Raw genomic sequence first — 22,341 nt, 5'->3', positions numbered from 1 at the left:
CGGATGAAAATGTTAGAAGAAATGAGGGAAACTGGAACATTCACATTCCACTCCTAGAAATGTAAATGTAGGGCTGGAGAGATTGCTTAGTGGTTAAGGCACTTTGTTTGCAAAGCCAAAGGACCTAGGTTTGATTCCCCAGTACCTGCATAAAGCCAGATACACAAGATGGCACCTGCATTTGGAGTTTATCTGGCTAGAGGCTTTTGTGTGCCCATCATCCCCCGCCCCCTCTCTCTCAAATAAAAAAAAAATAACATATTTAAAAAAGGAAATGTAAATGGGGCAGACGTTTTGAAAAGTGATTTTTCAGGGATTCCTGAAAAGGTTAATGCATGGCCCAGCAATCCCTCTCCTAGAAGTAGGCCCATGAGAAAGAAACACATATGTCCACAAAAAATTCATGTATATGAATAGTCAAGTGTATACAAGTATTCGGAATAGCCACAAAGTGGAAGCAGCCCATATGTCCGTCCGCTGGTGGGTGGAGAGATGTAACATGTTACAACCAGATGTTTAACGCGAGTCAGCTACACACTGGATGGAGAGCTGACTTGCACTGCCGCATGGGCGAGCCTTGAAAACATGATGCTGAGTGGAAGGAGCCAGTCCCCAGGACCACATACTGCATTTCATTTACATCAAACATCCAGAATCGATAGGCCAGAGACGGCAGGGAGATTCACAGTCGCCGTGGGTGGAGGGAGGAGGATTAGCAGTGACCGATTAAGGGCACAGGATTTTCTTTGGGATGTTGTAATGTTGACTGTGGTCATATTGCAAAACTCTATACTAACAACCGTCGAATTATATGTACCTTTTACGTAGGTGAAGTATGATCTGTCTCAATAAAGCTTATTTCTTTTATTTATTGTTTGTTTGTTTGTTTGTTTTTAGGTGTTTTTTTTTTTTTTTTTAAATTTTCAAGGTAGGGTCTCACTCTAGCTCAGGCTGACCTGGAATTCACTATGTAGTCTCAGGGTGGCCTCACATTCACATCGATCCTCCTACCCCTGCCTCCCAAGTGCTGGGATTAAAAGTGTGTGCCTCCATGCCCGGCACTATTTAGTTATTTATTTATTTTGGTTTTTCAAGGTAGGGTCTCACTCTAGTCCAGGCTGACCTGGAATTCACCATGTAGTGTCAGGCTGGCCTCCAACTCACAGCACTCCTCCTACCTCTGCCTCCTGAGTGCTGGAATTAAAGGCATGTACCACCATGCCCGGCTTTAATAAAGTTTTTAATAATAGCAACAGAACACTATGGCAAGAGACTGAGAGAAACTTGGGGGGGAAACTCCAGTGCAGCTAAAATTCTGTGGGGAGAGGTAAAGAAATATGGACTTTCAGGAGAGAGATTGGGAGTTTTCATTTGAAACCTCCCCTGGAGAAGTAGAATTGTATCCTAGGAACTTTACAATCTTATGCCCTTGAACCCTAGGAACATATAGAATTACTACCACAGTATTCTTGGCTTCCACATTGTGGAGCAGGAGACTGCAGAATTCTCGGAGGGTAAGAGTGGACATTGTCAGCACTCACTGTAGGGTGCCAGGCAGCCCTCAGTTCAAATATCAGCCTTGGGGCTTGGAAGACCGCTCAGCGGTTAAAGGCGCTTGTTTGCAAAGCCCGCCAAGTCCAGGTTCAATTCCCTAAGCCAGATGCAGAAATGTAGTGCAAGTGTCTGATGTTCGTTTGCAGTGGCAAGAAAGCCTTGGCATGCATGTACACACACACACACAAGTGCATGCAAATAAATATTTTGGACTGGAGAGATGGCTTAGCAGTTAAGGTGCTTGCCTGCAAAGCCTAAGGACCCAAGTTTGATGTCCCAGTACTCACATAAGCCAGATAGATGCACATGGTGGCACATGAGTCTGGAGTTTGCAGTGGCTGGAGGCACTGTCACGCCCATTTGCTCTCTCACTGTCTGTCTGGTCTCTCTCTTTCTAATAAATAACTAAAATAAATATTTTTAAAATTTGAAGGCTTTTCTACTTAGTAGCTATAAGACTTTGAGCAAGGTGTTTCACTCCTCTGGTCCTTAGTTTACCTTCTGATATTCACTGACATTCTCTGTCACTGAATCATGGTGACCGCCAGCTTCTCTAAGCGTCAGACTTCTTACTCTGTTTGCCACTTGCAGAGATGTCTTTGGACTAAATAACAAAATTAAATTGAAAAAGTGAGATCATAAAACTAAACTAAAATAATAAATAATCAAATAAAATAAATAGCGAACTGGTCCGCTCAACTCTGCTCACAGCTTCAGCAATACTCCACGGATGCTAGGAACCCGCGCCCCCTGCAGGCTTTGCCCGGCCTTGCAGCGGCTACAGAAAGGGCGCCTGCGCAGTGTCCGTGCGCTCAGGCCTGCCTAAGGGTGGGACGTCCTCCGCCGGGTCTGTTTGGCCCCGCCCACTTCCGGGAGGGGCGGGTCGAGGCTGCGCCACGTGACCTGGTAAAGATGGCGGCGCCCAGCGGAGCGGCGTGCGGGCCGTGAGAGGACGCCGTGCGCTGGTGCTGGCATCTGGAGCGTGGGGTCGTCGGCGTCATGTCGCGATTGATCGTGAAGAACCTCCCAAATGGGGTGAGTGGAGATCCGGGTCCTGAACCCTTGAGGTGGGCCGTCCGGGAGCCGCTGGTCCGGGCCAGGGGCGGCCGGGAGAAGGGAGGGGTTTCCGCTCAGGGCCGGGACGCGGGAGACGCGGAGCGCACGGGGGCGGGTCCCGGGCGCCTCTCCGCCCGACCTCCGGGCCCGCGCTGCTGCTGCAGCTGCTGCTGTTGGTGGTATTCGACTTGGTGGACTCTCAGCCGGATGGCTCTGGTCCTCGAGGACCCTGTACCCAGCGCCCCGCCTCCCACGGTGGACTGAATGCTGCCGCACTCGGGGACTTTTGGGCAAAGCTCGTGGGGAGAGGACTCGGAGGAGCCTGCCCCGTCTCTCTCTCTCTTTACATATATATTTTATTGACAACTTCTATACTTACAGACAACAAACGATGGTCTTTTTTTTTTTTTTTTTGGAGGGGGTTGGTTAAGGTAGGATCTTGTTCTCTGGCCTCGAACTCTCAGTGCTCCTGCTACCTCTGCCTCCTGAGTGCTGACATTATTAAAGGCATGCACACGCCTGGCTTTTCCTCGTCTTTACTGGAGGTAGAAATGTCCAGTGATGTGAAGGGAGTTGTTATTATTTATCCATTAGGTGGAGAAGGGGGACCCAGCCATACATTTCTGCTTGCCTAGAGCCCAGCCCTAGAACCTGGACTTGGTAGGCCACACTGGATAAATGAAGACGTGAATATGTGTGTGTGTGTGAGAGAGAGACAGACTGACTGACTGACTGACTGACTGACTAGATGATGTGTACTGGAGGGCCTCTGCCTCTTCATGGATAGATAGGCTTACACACTAAGTTCGTGGATATAGAGCCTCAACTAGATTCATGCCCAAATATAGAAAGAGCCATTCCTGGATTATCTCTCAGAAAGAATGCAAAGCTCTTTCTCTTTTCTTGCTTTGGACTTAATTTTTTTTTTTCTGGGGCTGGGAAGATGGCTCAACAGTAAAGGCATTTGCTTATAAAGCCAACAACCCTAGTTCAGTTACTCAGTACCTACGTAAAGCCAGATGCACAGGGTGGGCACATGCATTTGGAGTCTATTTGCAGTGGCTAGAGGCCCCAGTGCGCCAGTATTCGCCCCTCCCCCTTGCTGGGCATAGTGGCACAGGTCTTTAATCCCAGCGCTTAAGAGGGAGAGGTAGGAGGATGGCTGTGAGATGGAGGCCAGCCTGAGACTACATAGCAAATTTCAGGTCAGCCTTGGCTAGAGCAAGATCCTGCCTCAAAAAAAAGGAAAAGGAAAAAAGCCTTCTTTTTTCCTTGCTGGGTGGGAAGGACCTTGACATGATTAAAACATTTCACATAGTGCAGTAGTATATAAGATCAAGTAGGGTGTGGTGGTATACACCTGGAATCCTGAAATTTGGGAAGAATTATCAGGAGTCATTCCCAGCTAAAGAGCAAGTTGGAAGGCAGCCTGAGCTACATGGTACTTCATTTCCAAGAAACAGCTAGGTGTGGTGGCACATTCCTCCAATCCCAGCGCTCTGAAGGCTGTGGTAAGATCTGACTTTCAGGTTATACTGGGCTAGAAAGAGAACCTGCCTCAAAAACACATAAAATAAAAATTTAAATGAGGGGCTGGAGAGATGGCTTGGCGGTTAAGTGCTTGCCTGTGAAGTCTAAGTACCCTGGTCCACTGCTCACTTCCCCAGGACCCACGTTAGCCAGATGCACAAGGGGGTGCATGCGTCTGGAGTTCTTTTCCAGTGGCTGGAAGCCCTGGCGCGCCCAATCTCAGTCTCTATCTGCCTCTTTCTCTCTTTGTCTGTTGCTCTCAAATAAATAAATAAAAATAAACAAAAAAGTGTATTAAACAAATTTAAATGAGGGGCCTGGGTTGATGTTGGCTTGGCAGTTAAGGGTGCTTGCTTGCAGAGCTGAAGGCCTAAGTTCATTTCCCAAGTACTCGTATAAAAGCTAGGTGCACAAAGTGACGCATACACATAGAGTTAGTTTACCGTGGCAAGAGGTCCTTAGCATGCCCGTACACATGCATTCTCTCTCCCCTCACAATAATTTTTTTAATTTCAGAAATTATTTATTGAATCCAGTATAACAAAAGTATTATAATTTCTGAATCTTGAACATGAAAAATAATTGAGATATTTTACGTCCTTGAATAGTAATTTCTTTTTTGGGGGGGGTTTGAGGTAGGGTCTCACTCTAGTCCAGGATGACCTGGAACTCACTATGTAGTCTCAGGGTGGCCTCGAACTCACAGAAATCCACCTACCTCTGCCTAATAAGTGCTGGGATTAAAGGCATGTGCCACCACGCCCGGCAGTAATTTCATATTTTATAGTTATAGCACCTTGCACTCAGTTCAGACCATTGCAATCCAAGTTAAGTAGCTGTACTTCACATGACCGGGGGCTGCTACATTAGACAGTACAATGTAGCTAAAGATTTGAATATTCACAAAATCCTTCACCATGAGTATTATCTTCATTTCCTTTTTCTGAGGTAGGGTTTTCACTCTAGTCCCGGCTGTCCTGGAATTAGTCTCCGAGTGGTCTTGAACTCACAGCAATCCTATCTCCGCCTCCCGAGTGCTGGGATTAAAAGGCGTGCTCCACCATGCCCGGTATTTTCATATTTTTGAAAAATATTTATTTGTGGTCAAAGCCAGAGAGAGAAAGAATGGGCATGCCAGGGCCTCCTGTCACTGCAGATGAACTCCAGACACATGCACCACCTTGGGCATCTGGCTTTACGTGGGTATCGGGGAATCGAAGTCAGTTGTTAATGCTTTGCAACAAGCGCCTTTAACTGCTGAGCCATCTCTCCAGCCCATCATTCATATTTGTAATAAAATTTCACAGAAATGATTCCAAGATACACAGCTGTAGTGGAAGAGTCAGATTTCAAACCCAACTTTGCTGATGGCCAGCCCATCTCAGGGTCAGGTGTGTTGATGTGAAGTCTAACAGGACCAGCTCATGTCCTGACTTTCACGAGCTGTGTTAGCAAGGCGAGCTGTGTTAGCCAGGCTCATTTTATCACCTGACACTCGGCAGTGATAATACAAGTTGTAATAGGTTACCGTGTCCTCAAGTGAAACAATGCATACAAGTGCTCAGCGACTATTCCATGGAACGGGAATGGTTGGTCAACCAGCCTGTGCTTTGTCCATCTTCCTCACCACTTCCCAGAGTCTCTTTCTTCTATGGCACAAGGCTTATTCCTGAGAACCAGTTCCCTTGCTGGTGTTGTGACTCCATAAATAAATATTTTTAAAAATAACAAAATAAAGTGCAATCGTGTGTCCTGAGCTGAGTTAGAGCCCTTGATTCTGGAGACCTCAGGTATATCATTTTCTCCACTGTAAAAATGAATTCAAAAAGAGAGGTGCACACTTGTTAATCCCAGCTACTTCTAGGGGTAAGGCAGAAGGATTATATGATTTTGATGAGATCAGAACTAGTTAAGGGGAAAACGAAGGACATTAGAACACTTCCTCCTGGGTTGCCCAAAGCTTCTGAGTTCTTCTTGCATTTTCAAACTTGTTTCAAAGGCAAGTGTGCTACACCTGTAATCTTAGGAGGACATGTTTAAAAAGTCCCAGTGACAGAGAGCTGGCTCCTAGCTTCCCATCATTCCTCATACCAGCCAGGCTACTTTCACCACTCACTGAGTTTTCTAAACCCAAACTGAGAGATTTTGTGTGTGAAATGGTGGGGGACGACGGGGTGCTCAGCAAAACCAACAGCCCAAAATAAGTTTGGCTTTGAGACAATGTCTGGCTATGTAGCCCAGTCTGGCTTCAGACATGTAATCATCCTGGCCTCTGCTTCCCAGTGCTGAGAGTATAGTTGTGTATCATGTCAAGATTTTTTTTCTTTTTTAACTTTTTTAATTTAATGCTTGCCTCTGGAGAGGGGTACCTTGTTAAAAGGGTTATTTATTTATTTATTGGGGGACAGATAGAGAATGGGCACACCAGGTCCTCTAGCCACTGCAAACAAACTCCAGATGTATGTGTCAACTTGTACATGTGGCTTATGTGGGTCCTGGAGAATTGAACCTGGGTCCTTTGGCTTTGCAGGCAAACGCCTTAACTGCTAGGCCATCTCTCTAGCCCATGTCAAGATTTTTTTTTTTTTTTTTTTTTTTTTTTGAGGTAGGGTCTCACTCTAGCCCAGGCTGACCTGGAATTCACTATGGAGTCTCAGGGTGGCCTTCAACTCACATGATCCTCCTTCCTCTGTTTCTGTGCTGGGATTAAAGGTGTGGTGCCCTGCTCTAGTCATTCTTAATCATGTCGGGCTTTGTGGCACACACCTTTAATCCTTGAGAGGCAAAGGTAGGATTATTATGGTAAGATTTAAGCCAGCCTGGGATTACAGAGTGAGGTCAACATCAGCCTGGCTACAGTGAAAAAGAGTGAAAAGCTTAGCTACTTTGAATAAACAAAAAGATTTATTTTTAAAATTAATTAACTAATTAGTTCATTTATTTGAGAGAGAGAATGGGCATGCCAGTGCCTTCAGCTGCTGTAAATGAGCTCTAGATGCATGTGCCACCTTGTGTATCTGGCTTACATTGGTCCTGGGGAATTGAACCTGGGTCCTTTGGCTTTGCAGGCAACTGTCTTAACCACTAAGCCATCTCTTCAGCCCACAAAAAATTACTAATCACATTTGCAAAACCTTTTTGCAGTTGCTTGACCACACCAGCAATCTCTGAACTCGACTGGGGTGGGAGGGCAGAAGATCTCTAGTTCAAGGCCAGCCGGGGTTCATATATATTGTGTATATAATGTAATCATTTTCTGGGGATCAGGATGTGGGCATCTTTGGTGGCCCCCATTATTCTCCCCCACAGTCAGCATTTATATAGTTTACCATATTCAGTCACTTTATTTTTTAAAATACATTTTTATTTATTTGCAAGCAGAGACAGATAGGTGTGCTAGGGCCTCTGGCCACTGCAAACAAACTTCACATGCACGTGGCACTTTATACATCAGGTTTTATGTGAGTACTGGGGAATTGAGCCAAAGTCTTTAGGCTTTACAGGCAAGTGCCTTAACCTCTGAGCCATGTCACTAGCCCTAAGTAACTTACCCACTTTCTTTCTTTCTTTCTGTCTGTCTTTATTTATTTGTTTATTTGGTTTTTCAAGGCAGAGTTTCACTCTAGCTCATGCTGAGGTGGAATTCACTGTGTAGTCTCAGGGTGGCCTCCAACTCATGATGATCCTCTTACCTGTGCCTCCCCAGTGCTGGGATTAAAGGCGTGTGCCACCACACCCAGCTTTTTTATGTGCATGTGTTAGAGGGGTTCGTGGTACTCATGTGGTGGTTAGAGGATAACCTCAGGGTGTTTCGTCCCTTTTTTCCATCTTTTTCATGTGACGGACTCTGCTGCTGTTTTGTCAGTGCTGTGTTAGTCTATCTGGCCCACAAGCTCGCAGATCCCCCTGGCTGTGCCTCCCATTGACAAAGGTGCAGTAAGATGCTGGGGAATCGAACTCACGCCAGCAGGCTTGCAAGCCAGTGCCTTTAACTGCTGAGCCATCTCCCCAGCCTCTCACTTAATTATTTTGACAAGCCTTGGTTAGGCACCTTCCGTGTCCCACCATATTGCCAATGCTGTAATTGATCCTGTCCTTGCGGCAGGCCCTGTAGGGCAGGGTGAGGGCATTGTCCCCCACCCTGGGTCTCCTTTTCTCCTCAGTTAGGGAATAGGCCTGCTCAAGGTCCCACAGCTGATGTCAGGTTCAAAGCTGGGACCTGGCCTCTTAGGAAAGCACACTTTACCACCTGTTCCCCTCTGGTCGCCTTGGAGAATCCTGGGGCATTTGGATTTCCAGCCTGTTTGCTCTTTGTCCCTTTGCTTTGGAGACTGAGTTCCTTCCTCATGACACCATCTACCCTAGATGAAGGCGGAGCGTTTCCGGCAGCTGTTCGCCGCCTTCGGCACGCTGACCGACTGCAGCCTGAAGTTCACCAAAGATGGCAAGTTCCGCAAGTTTGGTTTTATTGGCTTCAAGTCTGAGGAAGAGGCCCAGGCAGCGCTGAGCCATTTCAACAGGAGCTTTATCGACACGTCCCGGATCACAGTGAGTCTGGGAGGGTCTTAACCCTTACCTGGCCATCGACACTGATGCCACTTGGTCTTACACTCAGCATTCACATCCCAAGTCTGGCCTCCTTCAGCCTGAGGGCTGTGGCCCACCCCGTGGTACACAAGTTTTCAAGTGCCTAAGAAGTGCTTGAGGGCTTGTTGTTTTTTTAACTGAAAATTTGCATACATGTATATCGTGTATCTTGATCATAATGGCCTTCCAGTACCTTCTTTTGTCCCCCTTCCACTGAACCCCTCCTTTCCAACTAGTCCTCCTCTATTTTGAGGTCACTTTTTCCCCCTTCATCACCCATGATGGGCCCCACGTTGTGCCGGTCTGGTGCAGGTAATGTCAGCTGCTGAGAGGTCACGAGTGCCACGGCCACGTCATGTCTCAAGGCAGCTTTCCGCAGCCCCCCCGCCCCCAGTCCTTTGGCTCTGACATCCTTTCCACCACCTCTTCCTCAGTGCTCCCTGAGCCTTAGAGGGCTTGACCGGTGTCTCACTTAGCCGTGAGCACGCCGCAGTCACTCATTCTCGGCGCTTGGACAGGTGTTCAGTCTCCCAGTAGTCACTGCCGACTGCAGCAAGCAGCTCGTCTGCCAGAGGCAAGAGCCGCACTAACGTGGGCACGAGCGTGAGTATTCAGAGCCCAGTGATGGGCCACAGCACCTCCACTGAGCCACACGGTAGTAGTGAGGTCTTGTTTTGACCCATCATGTGGAGGTGACCCAAAAATTGGTGGCTGAAGCCAAGGCTGGGGTTGACATTAATTTGCGCTAACTGATGCAGCAGGACAGTGGCAACTATAGAACCTGAATTCTAGGGCAGGATACTCGTGTCTGGTGCCACAGCAGGTGTGGAAATCTCCCTCTCTCACACACACAGGTGGAGTTCTGCAAGTCTTTCGGAGATCCAACGAAGCCCCGAGCCTGGAGCAAAACATGCCAGAAGCCCAGCCAGCCCAAGCAGCCGCCCACGACTCTGTAACCCCCGATGGCTAAGAAAGTACGTGGTGCTCCCCCAGCCCTGTGCGTGATGGCAGGGTGGGTCTCACTGGGAGAGAAGTTTCCAGAAAGTGGCCCACCTAGGGCCGATGCACTTCTGTCCCCTTCCCCACTGTGACCTTCAGTGCCTGCCTTCTGCTTCCAGGACCACAGCAAGAAAAAAGTGCCAAGTGAACTGGAGAAGGTGAGCATCTTGTGACCAAGATGGAAGGCCACACGGAGTTGAGAGAAGGTGGGCTAGAGGGGCCTGAGCTCTGCCTAAATCCTCTCGGCCTCTTCTCCCTCTTCCCCATAGCTGAAGGAAGATGGCGACTTCCAGGAGTTCCTGTCCGTTCACCAGAACAGGGCCCAGGTGGCCACGTGGGCCAACGATGCTCTGGACACTGAGCCCCCGAAAGGGAAGAACAAGCCAGCCAGTGACTACCTGAACTTTGACTCCGACTCGGGGCAGGAGAGCGAGGAGGAGCAAGAAGGTGAGGGGGGGTGTGCCCGGGGCCAGAGGCACACCTGGCATGCCCACAGGCCTGTGTCCTAGCCTTGGGCTGATGGGCCCTCTGGGTGGGCCAGGTGGTCGCTGCCCTCAAGTTCTCAGCAGGGTAAGCAGCCCACCTGCAGTATGCCCAGGCAGTTCCTGTCACTGCCCTGTCACGTTGGGCCAGTCTTCATTGAGCACTGCATATGCACGTTCATGACGCTCACTTCCACATACACAAGATATTTATTATTATTATTTTTTGCAGTGGGGGGATCTTGTTTCGCTCTAGCCCAGGCTGACCTGTGTAGTCTCAGGCTGGCCTGAAACTCACAGCGATCCTCCTACCGTTGCCTCCTGAGTGCTGGGATTAAAGGGCGTGCGGGCACCACGCCCAGCTAATTTTTCTTTTCTTAATGAATAAACAAAGATAACATGTAAAGGAGGTTGTGGAGAAGGCCAGGCTGGTAGCAGAGAGCCATGGCACTCTTGGTGGGTGGCACACACAATGCCAAGTCTTCTGCAGCCTGGGTAGTGCCGTCAGGCATTAACTCCATTGGGTGTTGGTGCCATCGGCATTGCTTCTCAGAGGGTTCACTGGGGTTGCGTGTGGTAGGTGTGTCACCTCCAGCCATTCCTGAGTTGGTAGCCTACCCTCAGCTGGTGCAGGTCTTGGCTTGCGCTCTGAGGTTGCTGGTCTCCTTTCTCCAGAGGAACAAGGCCTGCAGCCAAAGGCAGCTGTGCAGAAGGAGCTGTCAGACATGGACTACCTGAAATCCAAGATGGTGCAAGCTGAGGTGTCCTCCTCAGAAGGGGAGGAGGACGAGGACAGTGAAGACGAGGCAGTGAACTGTGACGAAGGCAGTGAGTCCGAGGAGGAGGAGGAAGAGGAGGGCTCCCCTGCTGCTCCAGCCAAGCAGGAGTGTGCAAGCCAGGGATCCCTGCCTGGGAGCAGAAGGCCTCAGGAGGCTGCAGACAAGGTGTGTGTGTGAGTCTGGGCGGGTGAGGCAAGAGACCAGCCTGGGTTTTCCCTGGTTCCTGTAGTCTCCCTGTGGAATCGCACTGCTCAGGTGGACATGAAAGGTGCTGGGCACAGTGCGGCACGAGGAGGCTCTGCGTCAGCATTGCAGGTGTCACCAAATCTAGGGCTCCTGCATTGCTGTGCCTGCGGCTTGCTGGGCTCAGTGCACAGCCCCTCTTGTGAGCATTGGAGGCTCTGTCACTGTTGCCTCGACCTCTGCCTGGGCTTGGTTCACAGTGAGTCGTTAGCTCCAGTGTGTCTAGCTCCCCCTGGCGCAGACACCCCTTTCTATACCAGGGTATCCATGCCATCATCTGCTGTGACAGCTGCTTACTGGCCATTCCTCCTTGTTCTTGTCCATAACTCAGGCAGGGAAACCAGCCCACCAGAAGGATCCCACCACTCCCTACACTGTGAAGCTACGAGGAGCCCCGTTCAACGTCACCGAGGTATGGAAACCCTTGGGGGAAGGATCAGAGAGGAGGTGGAGGGTGCCAGAATCAGTTGGGGCCGTGAACTAGAAGGAAGAGGTATCTGAGATCTGATAACATTTAGGCATCAAAACAGTAGGGAGTTGGGTGGCTACGAGAAGACTCATTTCCATCAGAGGAGACATGCATGCATACATACAAATACTGGACTGGATTCTCTAATTGGTACCCAAAAATGAGGGGAAATGTTATTTCGAAGAATTAAGCCAGCCATGATATTGCACACCTGTAAGCCCAGTACTCAGGAGACTGAGGCAGGAGGATCTCTAGTTTGAAGCCAGTTTAAGCCACTAGCAAGACCCTATCTCAAAAAAAAAAAAAAAAAGAAAAGACAACCAGACAAACAATAGTATTGACGGCTTCATAGATGTTTCAAAATTGTCAAGCACTTTTTCTTTTTTTAAAACTTATTGACAACTTCCATGATTATAGACAATAAACCATGATAATTCCCTCCCCTCCCTTACTTCCCTATCATAAATCCATGTTCCATGATACCCCCCCCCCCAAAATAGTCTCTCTTTTTTATTTGAGACAGAAAGGGGCAGGAGACAGAGAGAATGGGCACACCAGGGCATTTACCCGATGCAAATGAACTCCAGACGCATGTGCCACCCTGTGCATCTGGCTTACATGGGACCTGGAGAATTGAACCTGGGTCCTTAGGGTCCACTGGCAAGCACGTCAACCACTAAACCATCTCTCCAGCCCCTCTATTTTGTTTTGATGTCATCGTATTTTCCTCCTATTATGAAGTCTTGTGTAGGTCGTAACAGGCACTGTGAGGTCATAGAAATCCAGGCCATTTTGTGTCTGGTACATTGTATTGTAAGCATTCCTACCCTTCCTTTGGCTCTTACTTTCTTTTGTTTGATTTATTTATTTATTTATTTATTTGACAGAGAAAGAAGGAGAGAGTGAGAGAATGGGCATGCCAGGGCCTCCAGCCACTGCAAATGAACTACAGATACATGCGCCCCCTTGTGGCATCTGGCTAATGTGGGTCCTGGGGAATCGAACCTGGGTCCTTTGGCTTTGTAGGCAAACACCTTAACCACTAAGCCATCCCTCCAGCCCTGTTTTGTTTTGTTTTGTTTTGTTTTGAGGTAGGGTCTCGCTCCAGCCCAGGCTGTCCTGGAATTGACTGTGTAGTATCAGGGTAGCCTTGAACTCAGGGTACTCCTCCTCCCTCTACCTCCCCAGTGCTGGGATTAAAGATGTGCTCCACCATGCCTAGCTGTGGCTCTTACATTCTTTCCACCACCTCTTCTGCAATGAGCCCTGAGCCTTGGAAGGTGTGATAGAGATGTTCTGTGCTGAGCACTCCTCTTTTGCTTCTTTTCAGTACTGTGGTACCTTTTGAGCCATCCCAGAGATCACTGCCATCTGAAAAAAGAAGCTTCTTAACCAAAAGTGAGAGTAGCATTGGTATGTGGGTGTGAATATTAAGAAAAGTGATTACAGGGCTGGAGAAATAACTTAGCAGTTAAGGCACTTGCCCGCAAAGTCAAAGGGTCCAGGTTCAGTTCCCTAGTACCTACATAAAGCCAGATGCACAAGGTGGCCCATGTGTCTGGAGTTAGTTTGCCCTGGCTAGTGGCAATGTGTGCCCATTTTTTTTCCGTCCCCCCCCCCCCATCTCTCTGTCTCATTCCCTTTCTCTCTCAAGTAATAAATACAGTATTTTAAAAAATCTTTTAAAAAGTGCTTACAGGCCAGTTTGATGAGCATAATATATGCATTTAGCCAGACACCAGCAGGTGTTACACCATTAGGACTCATGACCTTCCCCCACCATCGGCTTTTGAGTAGGTTTTCAATACCAAGGGTGTATTCTCTCCCGTGGAGTGGACCTCTAGTACAATTAGAGAGCAGCTGGTTTCCACCATAACAGAGATGCCACTATTGCACCTGTTGGCTCATTTGGCCTAGCTGGCCAAACCTAAGGCTTGCAGTGTCCACTGTTGTTTATCTACACTGATGACTTCTGTCTCCCATGGAGCTGCATGCAGCATAGCTTTTTCCAGTTTTCTGTTGGCTGGTCAACAGGTAGGTTTTCAGCTCAGCTCCAGCTTGATTTGTCAGTGGTCTTGTAGTCCAAGAATATGGAGTCTTCAGCAGTAGGGTCTTTCCATATATTCCTGGTGGGAAACCAAGAGCATTGGCAATGGCCTATAATATTTTGGGGGTAACAAGGACCGCTGTGGCCAACAAATCACTGGAAGGTGTTCCATCCCTGGCACTGCAATTTTACTAGTAACAATCTATGGCTTTTGGGTGTGCCATTGTCCAAAAAAGTAGGTTTACATATGGCTTATTCATACCATCTTAGATTTTGAATAACCCTTCCCCCACACCTATCCTTTACTCAGTCTCATTCTCTGACCTCGCTTAGTCCATTCCCCGGTAATCTGTTCTTCTACTTACATATATACAATACCATCCCCTTCAGTCCTCCCCTCTCCTCCCTCCCTTTCTAGCTTAGAGGCCTCTGCCACTGATTTTTACTTCAACTCACAAGTCTAAACATTCCTAACTAGGATCCACATATGAAAGAGAACATGTGGTATTTGGCTTACTGGGCCTCAAGTGCTTTTTCTTTAAATACTTATTTGTGAGAGAGGGAAAGAGGAATATAGGGAATGGGCAAATCAGGGCCTCCAGCCACTGCAAAATGATTTCCAGGCACACCGCACCACCTTGTGCATGTGGCTTACGTGGGTCCTGGAGAATCAAACCTGGGTCCTAGACATTGCAGGCAAGTGCCTTAACCACTGACCCATCTCTCCAACTCTCAAGTCCCTTTTTTTTTGGTTTTGGTTTTCATTTTAGTTTTTTGAGGTAGGGTTTCACTCTAGCCCAGGCTGACCTGGAACTTCCTATGTAGTCTCAGGCTGGCCTTGAACTCATGGCAATCCTCCTACCTCTGCCTCCTGAGTGCTGGGAGTAAAGGTGTGCCCCACCACCCCTGGCTCCCTCAAGTACTTTTTCAAAACAGATTTTTTTATTTATTTATTTGTGCGCATATGTGGGGTGGGGGGCGGAGAGGGGGTATGGGTACACTGGGATCTCTTCCACTGCAAACAAGTGCCCATCTGGCTTCACATGAGTAGCTGGGAAATTGAACCTGAACTGGCAGGCTTTGCAAGCAAGCACCGTTAGCTGCTGAGCCATCTCTCCAGCCCCTCGAGTACTACTTTTTTCTTTTGAGGTAGTGTTTTCCTTTAGCCCAGGCTGACTTCGAATTCACCACGTAGTCTCTGGGTGGCCTTTAACTCACAGTGAACCTCCTGCCTCTGCTTCCCAAGTGCTGGGATTAAAGGTGTGTGCCACCATACCCTGTAAGTACTTCTTCTTAATTCTTGTTGTTTGTGGTCAAGGTATTGGGATGGGGACTCAGGGCCTTTGTTAGCTAAGCAAGAGCTCTGCTATTGAGCTGCATCTCTATCCCAGTTATCAAAAAATTGCGAATTCTAAGATAAAATACTTGAGAATTATGTTATTTAATATCTCTGATGAATTATTTTGTTTGGGGGGGGGAATATACAAAGGGAAATTCTCTCCTTCTTGCAGAAAAATGTTAAGGAATTCCTGGCACCCCTGAAGCCAGTGGCCATTCGAATAGTGAGAAACGCTCACGGGAACAAAACAGGTGAGATGTTCCTTCTCAGGTGTGCTAGAGAAGCAGCTGTACATTGGGAAGCTGGGGCTGCCGAGGAAGGGAGAAGCTGTAAGGATGACTGTCTTCTGTCTGTGGCTCCAGTCTGGTAGATGTGGTTAGCACGTCAGGACAAGGGTCCGTCTCATCCCTGCTTCTGCCTTCCTGGTTCTGTGAGCGGCGCCATTTGTAAGTGAGTGTCATGCACGAACTGTTTCCGCTCTTTTCAGCAACAGGCGCGTGAGGTAGATGCACATCTCCCTTCTTTTCTTCTATGAGCCCTTTATAGAAAGCGTGACCCTTTCCTGGTTGGCCTGTGTGTGATACGACTGGGAAGAGGAGATGGGGCGTGTTAGTACTTGAGGGAAAGTAGTGCTAGAAAGATTCTGCGCCCAAGAGCCCTGCGAGGCTTCATGTGAGTGAGTGGTGTGCCTGCGGCTGTCTGTCTCGTGTTAACCCTGAGCCGCGAGTAGCAGCAGGAGGCCGGGTGCACCGGCCCTGAGCATCCCTGGCTGGGGGCGCGCGTACACCTTCCTCAAGAGCACCATGGCTGCTGGACAGAGGCTGCCATCAGTTGACAGTACCCACCACATTCCAGTTCAGCACAGCCATTATGCTCATTGGGAAAAAAGTGGTTTATTGTCCTTGGCAGGAAGAGGCCGTTTGGACAGAGCAGTGGGGAGGAAGGTGCTTGTGCACTGGGGATGGTCTAAGCACCTTCCCGTGGTTCCATTCATTTCACTCTTGGCTTTAACGTACCATGTACCAGGCCAATGTGCTCAGCCATCCTGACTCTTCCTGCAGAGAGTGCGCGGTGAGGTAGAGGAGAGGCTCCATCCCAGGCTGGCCACTTAGGAGCCCTGCGAACTTGGATAGAGGGCCAACCTCGGTACCTTTGTGCATGGACAGACACTTGTCACCCAGTTGTGAGGAGCAAGTTAATATTTAGAGCCATGCTGGCCCCATCATCCACTCTTTGGAAGCTGTTGTTATATTGTACAGTCAGCTGCTGCTGATGGCTGCGGCCCTGGCTCAGGGCCCTTGAGAGAGCAAATGGGGAGCAGGAAGTAGCTGTGGAGCAAGAGAGCAGCTTGAGGGCCTAGCGCTGCAGCGCACCAGCTTTGCGTGGCTCGTGAGGGTAGCAGACATGGCTGCCAGGTAGCTAGCGAGGAGGCAGGCTGGGGCAGGCAGGGACAGCAGTGAGTGTGTGCTCAAGCCTGGGTAGAGCCCCATCGTTTCTCATAGGCAGATGTGGCTGCCTGAGAACGGGAAAGGCGATGCCCAGAAAAGTCCTGCAGCTCATACAGAAAATGCGTGCACTTTGGACTGAGTTTCACTCTTGTGGTCAGATAGCCATGGGCCTTGGCATGTCTCATAGCTGCTTCAAGAAAGGGGTATGTGACCCTGCTCAGCTGCCTCCCAAGGTCAAGCTCCCCTCAGGAAGGACTCTCCGGCTGCCATTTCTGAGCACCACAGACTGGTTGTGGAGGTGGCCTTTGCCGTGCAGAATTGGGTCTCAGCACAGCCACCTTTGACGCTTCTCCAGAGAATGTCAGGAGTGGGGTGAGGTTGGGATGGGCAGAAAGGGCGCTATTGCTGGCTCCTAGAACCCACAGCATCCATAAAGCCAGGACACCCAGTCTGAAGCTTTTCTGAGGAAGCATGACTGGGGCAGGTGGAGCAGCCTGGAGGTCAGCACCTAGGACACCCCCATGGTGCGCAGAGCCACACTCGCCTGTCTGTCCTTTCTCAGGGTACATCTTTGTGGATTTAAGCAGTGAAGAGGAAGTGAAGAAAGCTCTGAAATGCAACCGGGAATACATGGGTAAGTATTGCGTGTCCTCTGAGTGCACCAGGTGTGGTCACACCCGACCTGAGTCACAGAGCAGTCTTGCGGGCCTACATCAGCGTCACGTGTTGCTGGTCTAACCCTCCTCTCTGCCAGACAGTGGCCCCAGGGACCCAGCAGGGAGCAGAGAGTCCGCAGCCCCTGCCCTGGGGAGCTGCACCAGTGCACTGACCCAGAGGAAGTCACAGAAGAAACAGGCAGAGTAGGGGCAGGGCTCAGGAGGCACACCTCTAACTGGCTTGTCCTGCCCTGGCCTCCTGGGACAGCGTACTGGGCAGAGGGGCAGCAAGTTGGTAGGACACAGTCTTTGCCTGTCTCTGGCATGGACAGTGGCTCAGTGCAGCCGCAGACCACTAAGGGAGATGGGGCCCACAGGGGTCCGCTAGTGAGTCTGGGCACAGTGAGGTGGGGGGGGGGGATGAGTACTGACTGAAGCTGGATCAGGCACCTGGAGGGGTGCGTGTACCAGTTCACCAGCTCCTCCCATGTTGGGTTGTCACATGGGCCCAGCAGTGCCATGACAGGCCCAGCGGCTGCATCCTGTGCATGACAGGCCCCGGCAGACTCCTCAGGGTTGACTGGAAGGATGAGAGGTCCCAAAGCCCAGGGCACAGCCAGCTATCACCAGCCACCGAGCCAGGAGGTTCTGGCCATTCCAGATCCCCCAAAGTCCTGACCCCTGCTCTCGTACAGGTGGACGCTACATTGAAGTGTTCAGGGAGAAGCAGGTTCCCACGGCCCAGGGACTCCCAAAGAGCAACACCAAAGTCTGGCAGGGCCGCACCCTTGGGGAGCATGAGGAGGAGGAGGATCTGGCTGACTCAGGGAGACTCTTCGTACGCAACCTGTCCTATACCAGCTCTGAGGAGGACCTGGAGACACTCTTCTCTGCCTATGGTGGGTGCATGGCATCTCTCTCCACTACTTTGGGGCTGCTGCTGCTCTTAACGAGGCCTGCTGGCCCTGCCTGTCCTGGGTTTGCTAATGCCTCAGCTCTGAGTAGGTGTCATCCTCGGCGTGGAGCCAGGAGAGGAGTGGTTACCTGAGATCTTCACTTTGCTGTCTAAAGGCCTTGAAAAAATTTATTTATTTGAGGGAAAGAGGCAGGTTGAGAAAGTAGGCATGCCAGGGCCTCCAGTCACTGCAAACAACTCCAGATGCATGCACCACGTGGGTACTGGAGAATCAAACTTGGGGTCCTAAGGCTTCACAGCAGGTGCCTTAACTACTAAGCCATTTCTCCTACCCTAAAGGCTTTTTAAAAATCTTTTTTAGTGAGGCGAGGGAGGGAATTACCATGGGGTATTATTTATAATTTTGGAAGTTGTCAAAAAATATTTTTAAAAGTGTTTTTGGATGGCAGGAGGGCTGGCTTAGTGGTTAAGGCACTTGCCTGCAAAGCCAAAGAACCCAGGTTCGATTCCCCAGGACCCACATAAGCCAGATGCACATGGTGCCTCATGCATCTGGAGTTCAGTTGCAGTGGCTAGAGGCCCTGGCATGCCCATTCTGTCTCTCTTCTTATCTCTGTCAAATAAATACATAAATACAAATAAATACGTAAATACAATATTAAAAATCTTTTCCAGGGGCTATAGGATCTTGCTATAAAGCCTGTGCTGACCTTGCCTTGAACTCATGATGCATTATAGCCCATGCTGTTCTCAAAGTGGGCAGCCAAATAAACTGGCAGTCAGGGCTGGTTTCCTTTTGTTCTGGTGATAGTTTTGGGGCTAGAACCCAGGGCCTTGCACGTGTCAGGCAGGCACTCTTGTGACCGAGACACACCCCAACCCACTTTTCTGACTTTCCAGGCCCCAAACTCAGTGGCCCACTATTCAACGTGGCCACACAGGTCCATGTGGTTATAGTTACTACACAGAAGAGCAGTGGGACTCCGCATGGGCTGAGGCCGTGAGGCTACCAGAACCTCTGCAGTGCTACCCTGTGGCTCTTCTTTGTTTTTAGTTAGAGAACAGGCATGCCAGAGCCTCCAGCCATTGCAAACCAACTCCATACTTGCACCACCTTGTGCATCTGGCTTACATGGGTACTGGGGAATGGAACCTGGGGCCTTAGGCTTTTCAGGCAAGCACTTTAACTGGTAACCCATCTCTGCAGCTCCCCCATGGTTGTTGTGAGGCTGGCCTGGACGTGGAGGATCAGAGGCAAGAGGGCTGAGGAGGCTTCTGTGTAGGACCCAAGAGCAGAGAAGGTGGTGTGACCTCTAAGCCTGTCCACTGCTGTCCTGTTATATGGGTCTTTTAGCACAGGCTGGTCCCCCTGATGGCCATAGGGAGATGGGTCATCTAGGCTGTGCGTGTCCTTTTGGTAAAACAGAGCCTAGAGGGTGGAGTATGGTCATACTTTGTGTTCAGAGGAGGAACCACCATAGAGCACGTGCATGTGTGCAGTGTGGTGATGTCATGGCAAATACACGGCATTGCCTGTAGGGGGCACAGTTGAGTACTTCCCACGTATCACCTCAGCTTGCCCCACAGCTGCTCTGTGAACCAGGAACTCGCAGGGTGTCTTACAGGTGAGGAAACAGACTTGTGCAGATTGAGTGACTTGCCCAGGTAGGCCTCACCTGGGCAGGTAGCAGAGCTGGGATGCAGCCTGGCATCTCCATCTTCCCACCCCTTCTCTGGAGGTAGACACATAGAACCTTTGCCCTAATTGGTGTCATGTGTGGCACTCACCATCACCTTCTTGTGAGCTGGCAGCCTCACTAATCTAGAGCAGCCATTTGATGGTCTGAGATCCAACCTATTGCAGGGCCAGCCCCAGCTCTCCCATCCACCAGCACTCGGGACAGCTTGACTCAGCAGCCCAATACCAGATGCTTCTCCCACCCTCAGGGCCCCTGTCAGAGCTCCACTACCCCATCGACAGCCTGACCAAGAAGCCCAAAGGCTTTGCCTTTGTCACCTACATGTTTCCTGAGCACGCTGTGAAGGCCTATGCCGACGTGGACGGGCAGGTGTTCCAGGTAAGTTGGCTCAGAGCTGGCTGGGCCGCTGCCCTGTACTTAGGTGAGCAAGAACGACTATGTATGAGTGTACATGTGTCCACCTGCCACACTGTCGCCTCACGCGGGCTGCTAGAAGATCCCTGAGGGCAGGGCTCTAGACTGCCCTTCACTGTCATTAGCACCTGAATGTGCCAAGCGCACAGTATGTCCTCACAGAATCTTGGTGACTGATGAAGCTTGTCGTGGCCTCTAGGAGCAATGCTTGGCCAGAGGAAGAAGCAGCAAGGGTGATGGCTGGGGCGTGCTGAAGCTTCTCGTAGGGTGGATGAGGCTCTTACCTACTTCTCTCAGTGTCGTGCATGGCACTTGTCCCCAACACTGGGCTGCCTTCTCATCTGCCCCTGGCTTCATTCATGGCTTATGGCTGTCCTTATGGTACCCACCTGTGTGGAGCTAATATGAGAGACAGGATGGGGTGCTGCAAGTGTGGCTTGTGACAAAAGTTTCCTTCATGTGGTGGGGTCAGCTGTCCCTTTCCATAGTGACAGGTCCCTGTGCCACACGGACTAAGTGACCCCTGGTCATTCTGCTGACATTATATGTCACAATAGTCAGGGTCTTCTGAAGACCCAGTGCACTTGTAGCTGAAGCTGATGACACAGAGCAGCGCCTGCGTACTTCTTCCTCTTCCTCCAGGGCAGGATGCTCCACGTCCTGCCGTCCACCATCAAGAAAGAAGCCAGCCAGGATGCTGACACCGCAGGCTCCTCGTACAAGAAGAAGAAGGAAGCCAAGGACAAAGCCAACAGCTCCAGGTCCTTGTCACCCCTCAGTGGGTCCCTGAGCCCCCGTCCCAGCATCTGGTGCCCTCGGCCCTGACTTTCTGAGGCGCCTGGGTTCTTTGATTCTTTCTCGTGAACCTAGTTCCTCACCTTCCAGAGCCTCAGTTTACCTGTGCGCTACCTGAGGAGAGCAGAAGTAGCACCCCCCAGATTGCCAGTCAGGGCTGGAAGGTGGGAGACTCAAGTCCTGCCAGCCTCCTGGGCTTCAGGCCCACACAAGGAGAGGAAGAGAGGGGCTCAGGCAAGCGGGCTGAGGTGCCGTTTCTTAGAGGTTTTGCCCCATTCTGCTCCCTGCTCTCTTTAGTTCTCACAACTGGAACACGCTGTTCATGGGGCCGAATGCTGTGGCCGACGCCATTGCTCAGAAGTACAATGCCACCAAGAGCCAAGTGTTTGACCATGTGAGTGAGTGACTGCTCTGTGTGTGTGGGTGTGTGCACGTGCGTGTGTACTTTGTGTACTTGGCCTGCTCACATCTTTTCCAGTGCAGATATCTGGAACTGGCCAACCACTGAGTCGTCTTAGAAAACCTGGGAATGTATTTTTCAGCTGGTTGGCAGAGGGTGCTCAGTGACTTTGCCCATTAGTTCCTTCCTCTGTCTTTGATCCTTTCTTCCCAGACATTCAAGGCCAGCACTATTCCCTTAGACATGAATAGCGTGGCCATAGTATATATTATTTTTTATATGCCATAGTATATTTTAAAGTCAGTATATCTAAAGTATTATTTGAATATGTATGCAATATAAAAATTTCCCAACTACTTTTCCTTCTTTTAAAAAAATTAATTAATTAATTAGAGAGAGAGAGAGAATGGGCATGCCAGGGCCTCTAGCCACCACAAATGAATTCCAGATGCATGTGCCACCTTGTGCATCTGGCTTTCCGTGGATACTGGGGAATCAAACTCAGGTCCTTTGGCTTTGCAGGCAAGCACTTAGCCAGTAAGCCATCTCTCAAGGCCTTTGGCTTTTTTAAGTACAGCCTATGTTTAATGCGTGGAGCGCTGATTTGAACATGCAACAGTTCAGTGGCCTGTGGCAGTTCAGTGTTGGGCAGTGCATCCTGACCTAAGTTAAGAGGGATGGCCAGGGTAGCTCAGATGCCACCCTGGAAACTCAGCTGTGCCCCATTAAAAAGGGCCTGGTTCTTCCAGTGCCTTTAGGGGAAGAAGACAAAAGTGACAGGTGAATTATGATGGCTGTAGTGTGGCAGCAAGGTGACGTGCAAGCTGAGGCTGAGGTCACCGGATAGACTTGTAGTGGGCCCAGCATGTCCATCTGCCTGAAGGGGCCTGAGGGAAGAGACCTGGAGTGGGCTTGGGGGCAAAGCTA

At 49.9% G+C, this 22,341-nt stretch overlaps 1 protein-coding gene across 1 annotated transcript in view; it reads left to right on the top strand.

Moving 5' to 3' along the window:
* The first annotated feature begins 2,465 nt into the window (after positions 1 to 2,465).
* LOC123454134 (probable RNA-binding protein 19) overlaps positions 2,466 to 22,341 on the top strand; it is a 51,095-nt gene continuing 31,219 nt past the window's right edge. Inside the window, 13 exon segments of the mRNA XM_045132415.1 lie at positions 2,466 to 2,589; positions 8,506 to 8,688; positions 9,582 to 9,701; positions 9,846 to 9,884; positions 9,996 to 10,173; positions 10,884 to 11,152; positions 11,562 to 11,642; positions 15,258 to 15,336; positions 17,096 to 17,167; positions 17,885 to 18,088; positions 20,053 to 20,183; positions 20,862 to 20,980; positions 21,312 to 21,408. Coding sequence (XP_044988350.1) covers positions 2,554 to 2,589; positions 8,506 to 8,688; positions 9,582 to 9,701; positions 9,846 to 9,884; positions 9,996 to 10,173; positions 10,884 to 11,152; positions 11,562 to 11,642; positions 15,258 to 15,336; positions 17,096 to 17,167; positions 17,885 to 18,088; positions 20,053 to 20,183; positions 20,862 to 20,980; positions 21,312 to 21,408 — 1,608 coding nt within the window. The 5' untranslated portion in view covers positions 2,466 to 2,553.

Source organism: Jaculus jaculus, chromosome 13, assembly GCF_020740685.1.
Source record: "Jaculus jaculus isolate mJacJac1 chromosome 13, mJacJac1.mat.Y.cur, whole genome shotgun sequence".
NCBI lineage: Eukaryota > Metazoa > Chordata > Mammalia > Rodentia > Dipodidae > Jaculus > Jaculus jaculus.
Note: the sequence above shows the minus strand (reverse complement) of the source record. Positions and strands in the feature narration are given on the sequence as shown.